Source organism: Capra hircus, chromosome 17 (genome assembly GCF_001704415.2).
Source record: "Capra hircus breed San Clemente chromosome 17, ASM170441v1, whole genome shotgun sequence".
Taxonomy (NCBI): Eukaryota; Metazoa; Chordata; class Mammalia; order Artiodactyla; family Bovidae; genus Capra; species Capra hircus.
Window position 1 is genome coordinate 27,171,122 of NC_030824.1, and position 21,526 is coordinate 27,192,647.

At 41.1% G+C, this 21,526-nt stretch overlaps 1 protein-coding gene across 7 annotated transcripts in view; it reads left to right on the plus strand.

Annotated features, from left to right (window-relative positions):
* Window positions 1-21,526, plus strand: part of ZNF605 (zinc finger protein 605) — a 111,254-nt gene that overhangs the window by 17,070 nt on the left and 72,658 nt on the right. For 6 of the 7 annotated variants that reach the window (XM_018061462.1, XM_018061465.1, XM_018061464.1 and 3 more), the window contains one exon: window positions 1,173-6,222. The exons of the other annotated variant lie outside the window; for it this stretch is intronic. In XM_018061462.1, the coding sequence (XP_017916951.1) occupies window positions 1,173-2,968 (1,796 nt within the window). In that variant the 3' untranslated portion in view covers window positions 2,969-6,222. Of the gene's footprint in view, window positions 1-1,172; window positions 6,223-21,526 lie in introns of those variants that run through there. 7 annotated transcript variants of the gene reach the window in all.

Below are 21,526 nucleotides of genomic sequence, written 5' to 3' on the forward strand. Positions count from 1 at the left end.
CAATTTTTTATAAACTCTTAAAGAGTATAGAAATGGTATCTAACTTCCCTCTCTAGTCTTTAAAATGCCCATGAACAGTGTTATCATCTTGTACTCATTGAAGCTCAAAATGTTGAATCTTTTTTTCCCTCCTCCATATCTACAGCTCTAGGTAGCTCTTCCTCTGAAATTCTGATATATCTGAGAGTTGTTAGATGAGGCTTTTTCTCTCCCCAGATAAATTATCCTACAAAAAAGGAGTGATTGCTTTATATTTGAGATCTTGCCATATTTTTTTCATCTTGGGAGTATTATCTCACAATTCCTAGTAAAGAATATCAAAAAGTAAACAAGCTTAAAAGATCATTAATGGAGATCACAGATAACTGTACTTACAGGGTAAAAAAGAAAACTGTCCTAATGTTATGCAAAGCATACTTATGGTTTTGAGTAATTCACATCATATACAGATGCAGTATATAGATGACGATTCAATTAAAGTATCAGAAACCTTAATAGAGGTGTTGATGCTGAGCTCTGGAGAACTCTTAGATAATTCCAAAAAAGTAGTTCTCATGATGGTGAAGTTACAGATATCAGTGATTTGGGTGATGATTTTGAATGAGGATGCCTTTTGAATGTACTAATAGTACAGAAAACTAACATATCTCACCTTCAGACATGAAAGTTGATATCCTGCATTTGCTGCCATTATATTCAGTGTTTCTTCGGGTGTGACATTCAGCACTGTGTATTAATCTTGCTCTTCTCTGTACTGTGATACTCAGTACTTCTGATACTGTAATACTCAGAAGTACTCAGTCTTCTCTCATGGGAGTACCTAATTGCCCTTTTCTGATTTCTGTTAATAATCTCTGGGCATATAGAAGATAATCAGTAGGTTATTGTGAAATGAGCACAGTGTTTGATTAGAAATTGCTTGTCTTTTTTATCTCATCATGATCATTTGACTATATTTCATCTTGCTTATTTTAAAGTTTGTGTTTATAAACATTTGTAATTTCAAAATCTGTTTTCACTTCTATTAAAAAGTTCAAAGCCTAATAAGTAGATATTGTATGTGGGAAAATTTTTTTTTTTTATGGACTGGGCTCATGCTCCATTTCCGATTTGTTCAATAAGCTTAATGATTAGGGAAATTTACACAGTATGGTTCATTTTTTCCTTTTTAGAAAAAGTCTGGCTAGATAATAATCTCAAAATGTGGCATCAGGATAATCAAGACAAGCTTAAAAGTTTGGAGAGAGGCCATGAATATGACATCTTTGAGAGAATGTTTCATTTAGGCATTAACTTTGATCATTTAGGAATGAGAGCCCATAAATGTGGCACAGGTGAAAAAAGTCTGAAGCATCCTTTTGATTTTCTTATTCCAAAAAGTAACTGTGAAAGAAAGAAACTTGATGAGCTTAATAGGAAATTATTATTTTGTATTAAACCTGCCAGAACTTATGGTGGAATAAAATACTCTGATGGCAATACATGTAGAAAAGTCAGCAGTAAAGAGCCAGGACTCATTATGAGCCATATACCACACACAGGAGTCTGTTTGTGCATGGAATGTGGCAAGGTTTTTAATAAAAAGTCACAGCTCATTATACATCAAAGAACTCATACAGGAGAGAAGCCCTATGGATGCCGGGACTGTGGGAAAGCTTTCTCCCAGAAGTCATTGCTCACTATTCATCAAAGGACTCATTCAGGAGAAAAACCATATGGGTGTGGGGAATGTCAGAAAGCTTTCAGTAGGAAGTCACTGCTCATTTTACATCAGAGAACTCACACAGGAGAGAAGCCCTATGGCTGCAGTGACTGCGGGAAAGCCTTCAGCAGGAAGTCACAGCTTAAAAGACATCAGATAACCCATACGGTAGAGAAGCCCTATGGCTGCAGTGACTGTGGGAAAGTCTTCTCCCAGAAATTAAAGCTCATTACACATCAGAGGACACACACAGGCGAGAAGCCCTACAGATGTAGTGATTGTGGAAAAGCCTTCTTTTGGAAGTCACAGCTTATTACTCATCAGAGGGTTCATACGGGGAAGAAGCCATATGCTTGTAGTGAGTGTAAAAAAGCCTTCAGCAGGAACTCACTCCTCATTAGGCATCAGAGGATCCATACAGGAGAGAAACCCTATGAATGCAGTGAATGTGGTGAAGCCTTCATCAGGAAACCACAACTTGTTAAACATCAAATGACTCATACAGGAGAGAAGAACTATCAGTGCAGTAATTGTGAGGAAGCCTTCTTTAAGAAGTCAGAACTAATTAAACATCAAAAGGTTCATTTAGGACAAAAACCCTATGGATGTGTTGAATGTGGAAAAACCTTCTTTGGAAAGTCACAGCTCCTGACACATCAAAGAACTCACACTGGAGAGAAACCTTATGAATGTAGTGCCTGTGGGAAAGCCTTCACTCAGAAGTCCAGCCTGGTGTCCCATCAGAGGACACATACAGGGGAGAAACCTTATGAATGCAGTGAATGTGGGAAAACCTTCAGTGAGAAGTCAAGTCTCATTCACCATCAGAGAACCCATACTGGAGAAAAACCCTTCGAATGTGGTGAGTGTAGGAAAGCTTTTGCCTGGAAGCCACAGCTTCTCAGGCATCAGAGAATTCATACAGGGGAGAAACCCTATGGATGCAGTGAATGTGGAAAGGCATTTGTTCAGAAAGTACAGCTCATTAAACATCAGAGAAATCATACAGGAGAGAAGACCTATGGATGCAATGACTGTGCAAAAGCTTTCTTTGAGAAGGCACAGCTCATTATACATCAGAGAATTCATACAGGAGAGAGACCCTATAAATGTGAGGAATGTGGGAAGTCTTTCACTAGGAAGTCACACCTTATGAGGCATCAGAGGATCCATACAGGGGATAAGTACTGTGGATGCAGTGAATGTGGGACTGTCTTCCACAGGAAGGCGCAGCTCCTGGTTCATCAGAGAAGTCATATGCTGTAGACATGGGTGAATGTGGTGAGTGTGGGGAGTCTGCCATCAGATGTCAGGCCCCTGACACTCCAAGGACATGTATGGAAGAGAAACTCTGTCACTGCAGTGACTGTCTCACCACATAGAATTTAGAAAGAGAACCTTTTTTTTGTTTTGTTTTGTTAAGTAGATGATATAGGAAAGTCTTCTCCCAGGAAACACAACTTGTGACATATTGATGGCTCCTCAGTGTGGAAGTCTTATCAGTATTGTGATAAGTATAGACCTTTCAGTCAAAAGTGCCAGGCTATTAAATTTTAGAAGACCTAAACAGGGGGAAAACTCAATTGTTGTAACAAGTGAGTGAAAATTTCACTGGGAAATGGTAGCTCAGAGTACACTAGATAATACATTCCCAAAGGAAGTAACTTATATATTAGAGGTCTCATGCAGAGGAGTAGCCCTAGTACACTGAAGAATTTGATAAACATGATCCCTGTTGAAATAATTCTTTAAGGAGGTTATGTTTACTGTATATAAATTATTGTAAGAAAATAGGCATTTAAAAGTGGTAGCTGTGTTTGAAGTGTGAAGACTTCTTTCTGCTTTCTGCTAGGGTGGTATAATAAGAACCACATAAACTCTCCTGCTTTAAACAGCTAGGAACTACCATTTATGAAATAGTGGTTTTTAGACATATGTCAAGTGCAGGTTTATGATCCCTGGCAGGAGGTGGACAAAGTGAGTACAGCCCCACAACTGCCCAGCCTACTCCCTGGGGGCATTGTCAAGGCTGCAGGTCAGGAAGTTGAATGAACATGGTCTTGCTGAACTGAAGAGGGTTTCTGAGTTGGCATTTGAGGAGCCTCGATAGCTAGAATTTTCAGGTGAAGGGTGCTTGGTAAGAAGGAGCTTCCCAGAGAGAAAGCTGCATAAATCCTCAGTGAGTCCCTTTTGAGTATTTGGCTTTAGTCCTTATTTGCATGTGTGTTGAAGAAAACTGAGACTCTGAGAGCAGCTGGGCAGCAGGGAGCTGAATAAGCCCTGGAGCTTAGCACAGGCTGAGACAGTTTGTGTTCCCACCAGCCACTTGGAGGGGCATCAAGGGGAGTTCCCAGAACAGTGTTGTCTTGGGGCGGGTGGAGAGTCACTTAACCTAGATTCAAAGCTACTCTGGACCCACACTGTCTGACATCCAGAAACTTACCTGGCACATCAAGAGGCAGAAACATATGACTTGTAACTTCAAGAAAAATCAGTCAATAGAATGAGGAAAGACTGAATTGATGGGAATTAGTAGACAAGTATATTCAAATAGCTATTGTAAGTATAAAGTAGAAGAAAACATGAATTTGATGAAACCCGAAGTGTAAGATACACTTTTAAAAGCTCAAATGGAACTTCTCAGGTTGAGAACAACTCTGAAAAATAAAAAATAAAAAAACCCAACTGGAATTAAGAACATATTAGACATAGAAGAAGGAAAGAAGTCAATGAATTTGAAGAATAAGAATGAAAATTATCAAGTGATATACACAGAGAAGAACACTGTGGGTGGGGGGAAAGGAGGACAGGAAATTAGTTAAAAGTGGTGTAATATACATGTAATGGAAGGTCTAGAGGAGAGAAGTGAGAGGGGGCAGAAAAGGATTTGAATAAATGATGGCTGAAAAATACCCACATATGATGAAAAGTATAAATGCACATATTCAAGAAGTTCAAAGAACCCAACTCAGAAGAAACATAAAGATATGCCAATGGACATCACAGTCAGTTGATGAAAACTGGAGTTAAAGAGAACAATTGTTGGGAATTCCCTGGTGGCCCAGTGGCTGGGAGTCTGTCTTCTAATTCAGGGAGTGAAGGTTCAATCCCTTGTTGGGAAACTGAGATTCCCCCATGACGTGTGGCCCGGTCAAAAAAAAATTTTTTTTAATTGAGCAATTGTAAAATGCCTGGAGAAAAAAGGACAAGACACACCCACAGAGCAAAGAATTACAATATACTTCTGGTCAGAAACTATACAAACTATAGGACACCAGAGTGACACTGTTAAATTACAAAAGAAAATAAAGAACCTCCCCTGCCCCACAGCCTGGAGTTCAATTGCCTGTCAAAAACATCTTTCAAAAATGAAAGCAAAAAGGACTTCAAAAAAAGCAAAATCAGAGAGAGTTCCTGCCTTCAGGAAACACTGAAGGAAGTTTGGGGACAGCAGGAGAACACCACTCTGGAAATGAAAGGTTCTGGAAATAGTGAATGCATGGGTGAATATGATTTTTTTCTTTATTTTAAAATCCTTTAAAAAGGTAATGAACTGCTTTAAACCAAAGTAATGACAGCATACTTTGGGGTAAGATCTACTTAGAAGTAAAGTGCTACAGTAGTACTTAAGTATGAATCTATAAAGATAGTTGAAGAGACTTGTGTTGTCTGAGTCAGAGATGTGGGATGACTTGTATCTATAGCAGCTACATGATGAAAAGTGTCTGTGTTACGGATCTGTACATGTGCTCATGTTCTGAGTGTTCTCCATGTCCACGCCATTTTCCTCCTTTCTCTGTATGCCCAGAGGGAGTGCACTGCTTCCTGGGATTTCTGCTTAGGTTTGGACAGGTGAGGTGTGTGTCACCCCTGCTTCTCTCCTGCTGGCACACATCTGGGGGTGTCTATCCATGTGGCTGAAGCTCCCATGTTCACCACAGACCCTCCCCCTGCTCATCAGACATAAGGGTGTTAACTGCTTCTGGGGACTTCACCATCCCTGGTTGATTTTCTTAATTCTGGACACACTTCTGTAAATAGTTTGTTTATTAAATATTCTTGAGTTAATGATTTTGAGTATAACGTTTGTTACAAATGATGAACGTGTGACCAAATTTTGAGTATCAGCTACTGGCCCATGGGGCATAGGCTGACATCTGGAGATTTCTCGCACTCAAGATTGGTATTTTCTCTTTGTGTTTTAATAATTCAGTAAAAATTATAAATTCTTTGTGTGTTTTGTTTTGTTTTGCTGCAAACATAAATGACTCTGGAGATTGTTACCATCTGCTCCATATGCTGGTGGTCTTGCAGCGATAGACTGAAACATCATGAGGTCTTTGTGCTACCTCTGGGTTGGTTGACCTTACAAGAAAGCATTATTATTTTTGTTAAATATGTATGGACAAGAAAAAGGTAACTCATTACTGAGTGAAGAAAGAAAGGAATGATGTACTGTACTTCCCTGTATTCTTATTTTAAAAACTTGTTCTGTGCAATTAAAATACTCTTGTTCCATATTTGGCTTTTTTTTTTTATTATGTATAATTCACACAGTCTGTCATCTATACACACGATTTCCCATTTCAGGATTCAGAATCACCCCCAGAGAACCTCTTCAAAGGCTCCCTACTAGGTTCCATCACAGACACCATGCCAAATTGAAAATCAACTTTTCTAAGATTAAAACAGAGGTTCTTCAGTTATAGATTCATGTGTGTGTGTGTGTCTGACTCTTTGTGGCCCCATGGACTGTAGCCTCCCCAGGCTCCTCTGTTTATGGGATTTCCCAGGCAAGAAGACTGGAGTGGGTTGCCATTTTTTTTCCCAGAGGATCTTACCAACCCAGGGATTGAACCAGCATCTCCTGCATAGGCAGATGGATTCTTTATCACTGAACCACTTGGTAAACCCTACATGAAGCATAATAAGTTAGGCTGAAGTAGACTGTTAAAGAGGCCAACATAGGTCCAGTGTAGCACCCTCCCTGTCATTTATCAGGTATCCTTTTGCACCCAGTCATTCTCTGCTACTGCACACAAACGGTCTGTCTGTAATAGTGCTCTGTGATCTGTTTATGATAGTGAAATGGTTTCCCCCATTGAGATTCTCCCCTGACCTTTATTGGCCACATAGTGAAGGGAAAAGCCCTTCTCACTCTGGTTATCTTAGAAAATTCTGATTGTCTCCTGATGTCTGTCTGTAACTTAGAAGCAGGCATCGTGACCTTGACATGTCGTGATTAGCTCAAAAGAATGAAATGGAAGTTAAAGTATGCTTTTCTTCCACATGGGATAGATTCCTCTCAACACTGCAAGCTCAGTCTCCATATCAAGTCACCTTGGTAAGTAGTGGATTTGTTCCAGGGCCAAGTCTGCAGATTTGGTGATGCTATATGATTATTTATTTTCTCTGTGGGCTCTTTGTAGCTTTTTTTCACAATTATTACACAGTTCATCCAGGCAGTCTTGGCATCTTGTTATCAAGACTCTTTTAAAATGCTAAGATGAAATATACTAGGAACAAATTTATTTAATGCCTGAATACCTACATCATTATATTTAGATATTTGTGTATGTGTGCTCAGTTGCTCCTTTGTGTCCGACTCTTTGTGACCTCATGGACTGTAGCCCTCCAGGCTCTTCTGTTCATGGGATTATCCAGGCAAGAATACTGGAGTATGTTTTCATTTCCTCCTCCAGGGCATCTTCCCCACACAGGGATAAAACCCATGTCTCCTGCATTGGCAGGTGGATTCTTTACCCCTGAGCCACCTGGGAAACCCTCAAATCATTAAGGATGCCCAGCAAAGATAATGTAGCTGTGAAGCAGTCACTGGTGAGATGAAAAGGAGAGAGAAACACAATGAGGTGATGTTTGTAAATTGAGGGTCTCAAAGCGCTGCTGCTGCTGCTGCTAAGTCGCTTCAGTTGTGTCCGACTCTGTATGACCCCATAGACAGCAGCCCACCAGGCTCCCCCGTCCCTGGGATTCTCCAGGCAAGAACACTGGAGTGGGTTGCCATTTCCTTCTCCAATGCATGAGAGTGAAAAGTGAAAGTGAAGTCGCTCAGTTGTGTCTGACTCAGCTGTGTCTGACTCTTTGCGACCCCATGGACTACAGCCCACCAGACTCCTCCATCCATGGTATTTTCCAGGCAAGAGTACTGTAGTGGGGTGCCATCGCCTTCTCCGCAATTAAAGCACTACTTTCATTTAAATTGTTCATTAATAAACACATGAAGCTCAGACTCACAAAAAGATGTGCAAAGTGGATTAACTTTCACGTGCTTGTTAGAGACTTATGTGAAGGAAACAATGAAACCAGAGATGCCATCACTGCAGCCATCCAAAGTGGTATGGATGTGTCCCCAAACCATGACATCACCAGGCAGCTCTGAGTGCAAAAGCAAATCGTTTATTTTGTCCTCCTGGGTATAACAGATTAATAGAAAGCAGAGTGCATCCAGTGATGGCGATGTCTACAGTCAGGACCATGTGCCCCAGTGTGAGGGTGGGGTCAGTGGTTGAGGATGAAGCCAGGCTGCTACCCCTTGTTGAGGAGCAGGCTCTGCCCTGACTTGGGGCATCCAGAGATCAGAACATGGCTGTGTCAAATCACGCCTGCTGCTGATACTTCCTCAGTGCTGCATTTGAAAGGAAAACATCTGTATTCATATATATATACTGAGTAAACAGTTTGATGAATTAATATGTGTGAGTGTGATCATTAGGAACTGTAAACTCTGGTTTCCTTGCCAACGAGGTATTTTCCAGTCTGAACTCACACCACTTTCCAGCCTGTCATGATGCAGATACACTTGTCACAGAGAAAAAGCAGTTGGTAGTGATGGTACGAGTTCATACTCTGCCCAGAACTTAGCTCACCTGCGTGGGACCTGGGGTCTGTACAGAGGAAAATAGTCTGTTTCTTTTAGAAAGTAATCTGGGGACTCCCCTAATCCTCTGAATTTTAAAAGAGAAGGATAGGGCTTCCTTGGTTTCTTAGTGGTAAAGAATCTGTCTGCCAATGCAGGAAACAAGTGTTTGATCCCTGATCCTGGAAGATTCCACCTGCCACGGAGCAAAACCTGTGTGTCACAACTACTGAGCCTGGTTAGAGACCTTGGGAACCATAACAAGAGAAGCAACTGAAAATGAGAAGCCCACACATCACAACTAGAGAGTAGCCCCCACTTGCTGCAACTAGAGAAAAATTCAAGCAGCAGCAAAGATGCAGCCTAGCCAGAAATAGTCTTTTAAACAAGCATAGGATACTTAGAGATTAGTTGTGCCAAGAGCATAACTTTCAAGAAAAAAGAGATGAGACATATATAAGAAGGTTCACCCACACCTACCCTCCACCTTCTGAAGAGGAGGGTCTGGGTAGGGCCATAGACAATTCAAGGTGGGAACCCATCAGATGCTGAATCCACATCCCCACTGAATATAGGGTAGTATTACCAGAGATGTCACAGCTAGGCCCCCAGATCCCACATCCCACGTCTGGTGCTGTCCTGTCTTAATTTCCTTGCTAAATACAAAAAGGCAAAATGGTTGTCTGAGGAGACCTCACAAATAGCTGAGAAAAGAGAAGTGAAGGGCAAAGGAGAAAAGGAAAGATGTGTCCATCTGAATGTAGAGTTCCAAAAAATAGCAAGAAGAGATGAGAAGCCTTCCTAAGTGATCAATGCAAATAAATAGAGGGAAACAATAGAATGGGAATGACTAGAGATCTCTTCAAGAAAATTAGAGATACCAAGGGAACATTTCATGCAAAGATGGGCTCGATAAAGGACAGAAATGGTATGGACCTAACAGAAGCAGAAGATATTAAGAAGAGGTGGCAAGGACACACAGAACTATACAAAAATAGATCTTAATGACCCAGATAACCATGATGGTGTGATCACTCACCTACAGCCAGACATCCTGGAGTGCAAAGTTAAGTGGGCCTTAGGAAGCATCACTCTGAACAAAGCTAGTGGAGGTGATGGAATTCCAGTTGAGCTATTTCAAATCCTAAAAGATGATGCTGTGAAAGTGCTGCACTCAATATGGCAGCAAATCTGGAAAACTCAGCAGTGGCCACAGGACTGGAATGTGTCAGTTTTCATTCTAATTCCAAGGAAGGGCAATGCCAAAGAATGTTCAAACGACCACACAATTGCAGTCATCTCACATGCTAGCAAAGTAATGCTAAAAATTCTCCAAGACAGGCTTCAACATTATGTGAACCGTGAACTTCCAGGTGTTCAAATTGAATTTAGAAAAGGCAGAAGAACCAGAGATCAAATTGCCAACATAGAAAAAACAAGAGAATTTTGGAAAAACATCTGCTTCATTGACTACGCTAAAGCCTTTCACTGTATGGATCACAACAAACTGTGGAAAATTTTAAAGAGATGAGAATACCAGACCACTTTATCTGCCTCCTGTGAAACCTGTATGCAAGTCAAGAAGCAACTTTTAGAATTGGACATGGAACAGCAGACTGGTTCCAAATTGGGAAAGGAGTATGTCAAGGGTGTATATTGTCACCCTGCTTATTTAACTTATATGGAGAGTACATCATCCGAAATTCCAGGCTAGATGAAGCACAAGCTGGAATCAAGATTGCTGGGGTAAGTATCAATAAACTCAAATATGCAGATAACACCATCCTCATGACATAAAGTGTAGAGGAACTAAAGAGCCTGTTGATGAAAGTGAAAGAGGAGAGTGAAAAAGCTGGCTTAAAACTCAACATTCAAAAAACTAATATGGCATCTGATCTCATCACTTCATGGCAAATAGATGGGGAAACAGTGGAAACAGTGACAGACTTAGGGCTCCAAAATTACTGCAGTTGGTGACTGCAGCCATGAAATTAAAAGATGTTTCTTCCCTGGAGGAAAAGCTATGACCAACCTAGACAGCAGAGACATTAAAAAAGCATCAGAGACATTACTTTGCCAACAGTGGTCTGTATAGTCAAAGCTATGGTTTTTCTAGTAGTCTTGTATGGATGTGAGAATTGGGCCATAAAGAAAGCTGAGCACCGAAGAATTGATGCTTTTGAACTATAGTGTTGGAGAAGATTCTTGAGAGTCCCTTGGACTGCAAGGGGATCAAAGCAGTCCATCCTAAAGAAAATCAGTCCTGAATATTCATTCGAAGGACTGAAGCTGAAGCTCCAATTCTTTGGCCACCTGATGTGAAGAACTGACTCATTGAAAAAGGGACTGATACTGGGAAAGATTGAAGACAGGAGGAAAAAGGGATGGTAGAGGATGAGATGGTTAGATGACATCACCGACTCGATGGACATGAGTTTGAGCAAGCTCCTGGAGTTGGTGATGGACAGGGAAGCCTGGTGTGCTGCAGTCCATGGGGTCACAAAGGCTAGGACACAACTAAGAGACTGAACTGAACTGAACATCAGGTCCCATCTTTGACTCGTGGCTGAGTATGGGTGTTATATGTCACTCTTTTGCCTTGTTGAGAGCTTTCCTGATGGAAGCAATGAGAAACCACCTGCTCTGGCTCAGTCAGTGCTGTGCTGGTGACAGGTGATTGTGTCTCCTATATCTATCTATTTAGCGCTCTAAGCTATTTTGAGACCACAGTCCCACCAGGTGGCAGGATTGGGCATAAACTCCTCCATCTCCCTAGACATGAAGTACTCTCTGTTATACTACTGTTAATTATGCTGTTTTCATCCCTGTATAAGTCAGCTAATTTATTCGGATACCTCAAAGTCCTTACTGGCATTTGTCACAAACTAAAGCTGGAAAGATTGAGGGTCTGAAAAGATCACAAAAAGTGTATCTCATTTGGATTATTAGTCATTTTACTATTGCATAGTTTTTGACAAATTAAACTTTTTTGAGCTCTAGTTTCCTATCTGTAAATTAAAATGGGGTTGTGGAGTCTTGCAGTGTGTGTCCAGTCCATTCATCCTGTTCTGGGGCCTGGAATCCTGGCACACTCTACTTACCTTTGGGCAGCACTCTGGCCTGCCTAGCTGCAGCTGTATTCTATCCCAGTGGCGAGTGACTGCCCAGGTTTTGGGCAGGTGACTCAAGAAGTGTATTTACCAAAACCATATAAACAGGTGCTGAGAAGTGACCTCACTCAGGACAGAGCTGCTCTTATCCATCTTCCCTCCTTGCAGGGATAACCCAGCCATCAGCCAGGATGGAGAGTTCTAAAACTTAAAATGAAGCAGAGGGCTTCCCTGGTGTCTTAGTGCTAAGGAATCTGCCTGCCAATGCAGGAAACACGGATTAGATCCCCATCCGGGAAGATCCCACAAGTCATGGAGCAGCTAAGCCCATGTGGCACAACTATTGAGCCTGTGCTCTAGAGCTAGTGAGCCACAACAAGAGAAGCTACTGCAGTAAGAAGCCCACACACTGAAACTAGAGAGTAGCCCCCACTCACCGAGAAGAACCCACGCAGGAACGAAGATCCAGCAAAGCCAAATAAATAAGTAAAATCATTAACAAGAGTGAAGCAGAGATGTGACTCTAAGGAAAGTCCCTAGTGTCATTTGAAGTCTGGACCCACTTTTCCCTAAGGTAGCTACACTCAAATTCTGTTTCCTAGGTTTCTTTTCTGCTGTAGTTGCATTTTGTCTCTTGCAATCAAGAGAATTTTGACTAAAATAGGTATTACACCTGCTGGGCTTCCCTGGTGGCTCAGAGGTTAAAGGGCCTGCCTCCAGTGCGGGAGACCCGGGTTTGATCCCTGGGTCGGGAAGATCCCCTGGAGAAGGAAATGGTAACTCACTCCAGTATTCTTGCCTGAAAAATCTCATGGACAGAGAAGCCTGGTAGGCTACCGTCCATGGGGTTGCAAAGAGTCGGACACGACTGAGCGACTTCACTTTCACTGTTTCTAAGATTCTTCATAAGACTGAGGTAAAAAATAAAGTGTATAGGCCTCTTACTTTTTTATGTGTAAAAACTGTGCTAACATACATACAATATAAAATGTACCTCCCTAAGTATTTTAAGTCTAAGTGTGGAAGAGCTGATGCTTTCAAATTGTGATGCTGGTGAAGACTCTTGAGAGTCTTTTGGGTTGCAAGGAGATCACACCAATCAATCCTAAAGGAAATCAATTCTGAATATTCATTGGAAAGACTGATGCTGAAACTGAAGCTCCAATACTTTGGTCACCTGATGCGAAGAGCCAACTCACTGGAAAAGACCCTGATGCTGGTAAAGACTGAGGGCAAGAAGAAAAGGAGGCGACAGAGGATGAGATGGTTAGATAGCATCACTACTGAATGGACATGAATTTTAGCAAATTCCAGGAGATAGTGGAGGACAGGGAAGCCTTGCATGCTGCAGTCCATGGGATTGCAAAGAGTCGGACATGACTTAGTGATGGAACAACAACAATTCCAGTGTGTTAAGTATATTCATAATAGTTTGAATATATTACCACCATCCATCTCAATAGCTCTTATCATCTTGCAAAACTAAACTTCTGTACCCATTAAAAGCCCCAAGGCCCCTTCCACCAGCCTCTGGTTACCACCTCTCTACTTTCCACATTAGGTAACATTCAAGTGAAATGGTACAGTATTTGTCCTTATGTGACTGCCTTATTTCTCTGAACACAGTGATAAACCTCGAGGTTTATCCATGTTGTAGCAAATGTCAGAATTTCCTTTGTTTTAAGGCTGGATCATATTCAATTGTATATATACATCCCGTATTGCTTATCCATTCATCCATTGATGGACACTTGGGCTGTTTACCCATTTTAGCTGTTGTGAATGATGTCAGTGTTAACATGGGTGTACAGATGTTGCTTTCAGGCCCTGCTTTTATTTATTTTTTGGCTGTGTGGGGTCTTTGCTGCTGCGTGGGCTTTTCTTTAGTTGAGGCAAATGAGGACTACTTTCTAGTTGTGGTGCATGGGCTTCTCATTATGGTGGCTTTTCTTGTGGAACACAGACTCTAGGGCACATGGGCTTCAGTGGTTGAAGCTCCTGGGCTCTAGAACACAGGCTTAGTAGTTATGGTGCATGGGCTTAGCTTCTCTGAGGCACGTGGTACCCTCCTGGATGAAGGATTGAACCAGTGTCTCCTGCATTGGCAGGTGGATTCTTTATCACTGAGCCACCAGGGAAGCCTCTTGAATGTTGAGTTTTAAGCCAGCTTTTTCACCCTTGTCTTTCACCCTCATCAAGAGATTCTTTAGTTCCTCCTCACCTTTTGCCCTTAGAGTGATATCATCTGCATATCTGAGGTTGTTGATAATTCTCCAGGCAATCTTGGTTCCACCTTTTAATTCATCCAGCCCAGGATTTCAAATGGTATACTCTATGTAGTAAATAATCAGGGTGACAGTATACATTATTGTCATACTTCCTTCCCAATTTTGAACCAGTCTGTTGTTCCATGTCCAGTTCTAACTGTTGCTTCTTGATCTATGTACAGGTTTCTCAGGAGACAGGTAAGGTGGTCTGGTATTCCTGTCTCTAAGAATTTTCCACAGTGTGTTGTGATCCACACAGTCAAGAGCTTTCATGTAGTCAGTGAAGCAGAAGTAGATGGTTTTCTAAAATTCCCTTGGTTTATCTGTGATCCAGTGTATGTTGACAATTTGATCTCTGGTTCCTCTGTGTTTTCTGAACCCAGCTTGTACATCTGGAAATTCTTAGTTCATTTACTGCTGAAGCCTTGCTTGGAGAATTTTGAGCATAGTCTTGCTAATATGTGAAATGTGTGCAATTATATGGTAGTTTGAACATTCTTTGGCATTGCCCTACTTTGGGATTGGAATGAAAACTGACCTTTTCCAGTCCTGTGGCCACTGCTAAGTTTTCCAAACTTGCTGGCATATTGAGTGCAGCACTTTCACAGCATCATCTTTCAGGATTTGAAACAGCTCAACTGGAATTCCATCACCTCCACTAGCTTTGTTCATAGTAATGCTTCCTAAGGCCCACTTAACTTTACACTCCAGGATGTCTGGCTCTAGGTGATGATCACACTATCATGGTTATCTGGGTCATTCAGACTTTTTTGTATAGTTCTGTGTATTGTTGCCACCTCTTCTTAATATCTTCCGCTTCTGTTTCTGTTAGGTCCTTACTGTTTCTTCCCTTTATCATTCCCATCCTTACATGAAATGTTTCCTTGATATCTCTAATTTTCTTGAAGAGATTTTTAGTTTTTCCCATTCTGTTTTTTCTCCTCTATTTCTTTGCATTGTTCACTTAAGAAGGCTGTCTTATCGCTCCTTGCTATTGTCTGGAACTCTGTATTCAGTTGGGTATATCTTTCCCTTTCTCCCTTGCTTTTTGCTTCTCTTTTTTTCTCAGCTATTTGTAAAGCCTCCTCAGATAACCACTTTGCCTTCTTGCATTTTTTTCCCCTTTGGGATAGTTTTGGTCACCACCTCCTGTGCAGTGTTACGAACCTCTGTCCATAGGTTCTGTGTCTACCAGATTTAATCCATTGAATCTATTTGTCACCTCCACTGCATAATTATAAGGGATTTGATTTAGGACATACCTCAATGGTCTACTGGTTTTCCCTCCTTTCTTCAACTTAAGCCTGCAAAAGAAAAAAAGTTAAGTCTGAATTTTGCAATAGGGAACTGTGGGCTTTAATAATAGTAATAATAAGAAATATATCAATGTTAGTGCATCAAAGGTAACAAATATACCACAGTAATTGTTGACTGTTGTTGTGAGTTGTTTAGCCACTAAGGCGTGTCTGATTCTAAACGACCACATGGACTGTAATCCACCAGACTGTTCTGTCTGTGGGATTTCCCAGGCAAGAATATTGGAGTGGGGTGCCTTTCCTTCTCCAGGGGATCTTCTCTACCCAGGGATTGAACCCGCATCTCTTACATCTCTTGCATTGGCAGGCAGACTCTTACCCCTGAGCCACCAGGGAAGCCCTATATTTCAATAATTTAGAAGTGTAAATATAGGGGACACTGTCTGAAGATGGAGGGTGGAGGATATAAAGGAACTCCTTGTACTTTACAATCAATTTCTATGTAAAACTGACACTGCTATAAAAAATGGTCTAGTGATAAAAAAATACTACCCATGGGCCTTAAAAAAAGAATTTTACAAGTTTGTCTTTGTCATAGATACAGATTTTTAAATGCTCAAATGTGAACAGAAATTGATCAGGCAATGCACATGTGATTTTATATGTATACAATAGACATTTTTATGTACTTGCATAAATATATATTAAATAAATAACATATAAAGACTTTCTGAAAACCTATAAGCAAAAGTTCTTCACAGAATGTGTGAACATTGGACTAATGGGAGCTCTTATCCATTGTTGTGAATATACATCTTTATTTAATGTATTTAATATTAATATCCCTGGATACTAATTCTGTGTAATTATTGTAAATTCCTTCCGATTTGTTGCTGGTCTTTCCATTTTGCTTATGGTGATTTTTTTGCTGGTGAATACACATTGATGGACTTCCCTGGTGGCTCAGATGGTTAAGGAACCTTGCTGCAATTCAGGAGACCGGGGTTCAATCCCTGGAGCAGGAAGATCTGCTGGAGAAGGGAATGGCTACCCACTCCAATATTCTTGCCTGGAGAATCCCAAGGACACAGTAGTCTGGAGGCCTACTGTCTATGAGGTTGCAAAGAATAAGACACGACTGAGTGACTAACTCAGACACACAGACACACACCCATCTACAGGAGGACAAGGAAATGTGTAAGATTGTTCCTGGAAACAGTGTTGAATCAGTTGCAAAAGTAAAATTTAGAACAAGGTGGCAGAGGAGTAGGTGGATGTGGAATACATCTCTCTCCATGGATACATCAGGAATACACCTTCAGACACAGAAGTGCATGCAGAACACCAGCTGAGAGTGGACAGGAGTACCTGACCAGTGGAAAAGAATATATAGAACCACGCTAAACTCGGTAGAACAAAGGAACTGGGGGGAAAAACAGGAGTGTTAGTAGGACTGGACCTACCTTTGGCAGGTGGGGGAACTGAAACAGGGGTCCAATCCCCACAGCAGGGCAGTTGTCTGAGTCAGAGGAGACGTGTTTAAGGCTGAGAGTGAAACAGCTGATCTGTGGCAGCTAAATGGAATGGGAATCAGATAGTCCTTGCTAAAGCCATACATATGCCGGGCAGGAACATGGGTCTCCTGGAAGGGGCAGTGGCTGGGAGCTGGAGTTTGGGATTGTGGTACAATCCCAGGGCGAGGGCTGCTGTTGTCTCCAGAAAGACAGATTGAGGGGATGTGAGGGAAGAGATTGTGGTGGGAAATGCCTGTGGAGGAAAGCCAGGCAGCCATGGAAGCAAGGTGATACTCCTGAGTCACACATAGAGGATGGAGCCATCACCATGGCCTCTCTCCACATGCCAGCATTGGCAGCTGAACAATAGAGAGGCTGGCCCATCAAATGCCTGATGCGCTGAAATACAGAGTAGGACCCATCAGGGGGTCCCCTCTATGTGCCGAACAACAGAGAAGGACCCCAGAAAAGGGATCCCTCTAAGTGCCTGAACAGGCAGAGCTATGGAGAAAGACTGGCCAGAGAGGCCTGATGGCCAGCTACGAGAGGCTCGAAAAAAGACTGGTAGGGCCGTAACTCCTGACATGGAGGCAGTTTGTGTCCCTGCACACTTGGCGCCACCAGGGTCCCTGCAAGCCAAGCAGCTGCTCCACCTTCATGCTCAACCCTCACTGGGGCAGAGCTGCCACAGGCCAAAAAAAAAAGTCTGGTATTTATGCATGCAGTGTCACTTCCGTCCTGTCTGACTGTTTGCAACCCTGTAGACTGTGGCCTGCCAAGATTCTCTGTCAGAGATGGGGTTCTCCAGGCAAGAATACTAGAGGGTATTGGCCAATACTGGTTGTCGTGCCCTTCTAGAACACTATATTTCCTGCTACCCTAGCCACCAATCCTCCTGAGTACCTGGTGCTGGCAGCACCCCTGCAACCCAAGCCGTTGCACCACTTCCACACCTGGCCCTCACAGTGGCAAACCCAAGCCCTCCAGGGAAGCTTCAGGAGCTAAACCCCAGTGGACGACCAACATGTAGAGGTGGAAATAAAACCACAATTGAATCACAGGGGCAGTGTGGCTAAGGAAGAAGACTCAAAACCTTCCTACCAGCTGACAAGCTGCAGATTAAATCTACGTGATCAACTAAGCAGACTCTGTGTCTATAGAATATATAAAGGGCCATTGAGGGCTCCCACAAAAGAAAACACACTAGCTCTGATAGCTGTGGACATTGGAGGCAAGAACACACAGGAATAGAACCAGATTAGAATCTGAGCAGCCCCCACAGCAGGTCCAGAGATCAGTACAGTGTTGGAGGGCATCCTAGGGAGGTAAGGTGGACTGTGAATCGCAGCATGGGAAAGGACTCTTGACAGCAGTGACTCAAGAAAAACATTTATTATTCTTATTTTTTGACTTGTTCTGCAGATTCTTTTTCTCCCCCCTCCTCCCCCCCACACCCCCCCCACCTCTGTTGTAGTTGTTGATTTTTTGGCACTAAGAAATCCAATTAAGCTTTTGAGCTTTTTTTTTTTCCTTCTTCCTCAGTCACATATTTTATTGTCGTCATAAATCTCTGCCTCGACGTTGGGCCTTTGCAGTTCTGTGGAGTTTTCCTCTTCTTTTCTCTTTTTATAATTTTAATTATTTAAACCTATTATTTTTTTCTACGTCTATTCCTTTGTTTGCTTTTCCTACTGTTTTTTCCCCCTTGCAGTTAATCTTTAATGTATATAAATCTTCTTTATCTATCTCTATTTAACTTTTCATATCTATTCTTTCTTTTCTTTATCTCCTTTCCTCTCAACGTATTTGTTAGTTTTATTTTCATTGCTTTATTCCCCAGTTGGCACTTTGCATTAGTTTTGTATTCCAGTTTGTGTTTTAATTAGTTTTGTTCTGGTAGATATAATTTTTGGTTTCCTTTGTTTGCTGGGTCAATCTATTGTACTTAATTTTTGTTGGACTGTTCTGATTTTGCTTATGGGTGTATATGTATATGTGTATATCCAGTCACAGTTTCTATTGTTGTTATAAACCTTTGCCTCTACATTGGGCTTTTGCAGGTCTGTGGAGTTTTACTTTTTTCTTTCTTCTGTTTTTTTCCTCTTTTCTCTTTTTTATTATTTTAATTTTTTAAAACCTATTATTTTTTTCTACCTTCATTCCTTTGTTTGCCTTTCCTACTGTTCTTTTTCCCTTGCAGTTAACCTTTAATGTATATAAATCTTCATCTACCTCTATTTAACATTGCCTATCTATTCTTTCTTTCCTTTCCTCTCAACATGTTTGTTAGTTTTGTTTTCATTGCTTTATTCTCCACTTGGCACCTTGCTTTAGTTTTGTTTTCCAGTTTGTGATTAGGTTAGTTTTGTTCTTAACTGGTAAATATAATTTTTGATTTCCTTTGTTTACCAGATCAATCTACTGTACTTTATTTTTGTTGGACTGTTTTCACTTTGCTCATGGGTGCTTATGTATATGTGTATATTCCATTATTTTAATTATTATTTGCTTGATTCTGTAACTGCCATTTTTCTGGGGTTCATCTTTGGTTTCTTGTTTTTGGATATTTGTTTTACTCTTCCTTAATGTCATAGCAAACCACTTGTAGAATCTTCATTCCTGCCCAGAGATCAAACCCTGAGCCTTTGGAGTGGGAGCACCAACTCCAAGACCCTAGACCACCAGAGAACTAACCCTAGGAGGTATCAAATAATGAGAACTCACACAAAGGAAGCCCCTTGAATACAAGACCTGGCATCACCCAACCACCAGTAGCACCCTGTGCAGGACACCTCATCTAAACAATAAACAAAACAAAAATACAAACCTAATCATCAGCAGACAGGAGTACCACTTCACTCAGCCTTGCCCATCAGAGGAAAAACAAACAAACAAAAACTCGGTACAAATCTTACCCTATACGAAGCTCATCTAAAACCACTGGATCAACCTTAGGAGGGCAGAAATCAAAATGAAGAAAGAATTCAACATTCTTCAAGGAAAGGATTCAACTTTCCTTGAAGCCTGGGAAAAGGTGACCTCAAACACAGTAACATTTAAAAAAAAAAAAGAAAAGGCAGAGAATTATTGGACAAATGAAGGAACAAAGTAGAAACACTGAAGTCCAAATAGATGAAGAGGAAATAGGAAAATTACTTTAGAAGAATTCAGCATAATGATAATAAAGAGGATCAAAAACCTTGAAAACAAAATGGAGAAAATGCAAGAATCAATTAACAAAGACATGAAAGAATTAAAGAATAAGCATACAGAGATAAACAACACAATTACTGAAATTAAAAATACTCAGTTCAGTTCAGTCACTCAGTCGTGTCTGACTCTTTGCAACCCCATGAATCGCAGCACACCAGGCCTCCCTGTCCATCACTAACTCCCGGAGTTCACTCAGACTCATGTCCATCGAATCAGTGATGCCATCCAGCCATCTCATCCTCTGTCATCCCCTTCTCCTCCTGCCCTCAATCCCTCCCAGCATCAGAGTCTTTTCCAATGAGTCAGCTCTTTGCATGAGGTGGCCAAAGTACTGGAGTTTCAGCTTTAGCATCATTCCTTCCAAAGAAATCCCAGGGTTGATCTCCTTCAGAACGGACTGGTTGGATCTCCTTGTAGTCCAAGGGACTCTCAAGAGTCAAGAGAAGAAATCAGTGAGCTGGAAGATAAAATGGTGGAAATAACTTCTGAAGAGCAGAATAAAGTAAAAAGAATGAAAAGAGCTGATGATAGTCTCAGAGATCTCTGGGACTATATCAAATGCACCAACATTCAAATTACATGGCTCCCGGAAGAAGAAGAGAAAAAGAAAGGGTAAGAGAAATTTTTGAAGAGATTATAGTTAAAAATTTCCCCAACGTGAAAAAGGAAATAGCCAATCAAGTCCAAGAGGTGCAAAGAGTCCCTTACAGGATAAATCCAAGGAGAAACATGCCAAGACACATACTAATTAAACTAACAAAGATTAAACACAAAGAAAGGCTATTAAAAGCATCAAGGGAGAAGCAACAAGTAACATAGAAGGGAAACCACATACGCTTAACAGCTGATCTTTCAGCAGAAACTCTGCCAGCCAGAAGGGAATGGCAGGATATATTTGAAGTAATGAAAGGGGAAAATCTACAACGAAGATTACTGTATCCAGCAAGGATCTCATTCAAAATTGATGGAGAAATCAAAAGTTTTTCAGACAAGCAAAAGTTAATAGAATTCAGTACCACCAAACCAGCTTTACAACAAATGTTAAACGGACTTATATAGTCAAGAAATACAACAGAAGAAAAAAGATCTACAAAATCAACCCCAAACAATTAGAAAATGGCAGTAGAAACATACATATCAATAATTACTTTAAATGTAAGTGGATTAAATGCTCCAAACAAAAGAGACTGGCTGAATGGATACAAAAAGAAGACCCATTTATATGCTGTCTACAAGAAACCCACTTCAGACCTCAAGACACATATAGACTGAAAGTGAGAGGATGAAAAAATATATTCCATGCAATGGGAAGTGAAAGAAAGCTGGAGTAGCAATCCTCATATCAGGCAAAATAGACCTTAAAATAAGATTACAAGAGATAAGGAAGGACACTATGTAATGATCAAGGGGTCAATCCAAGAGGAAGCCATAACAATTGTAAATATCTTTGCACCCAACATAGGAGCACCTTAATATATAAGACGAACACTAACAGACATAAAAGGAGAAATTGACAGTAACACAATAATAGTAGGAGACTTTAACACCCCACTCACACCAATGGACAGATCATCAAAACAGAAAATT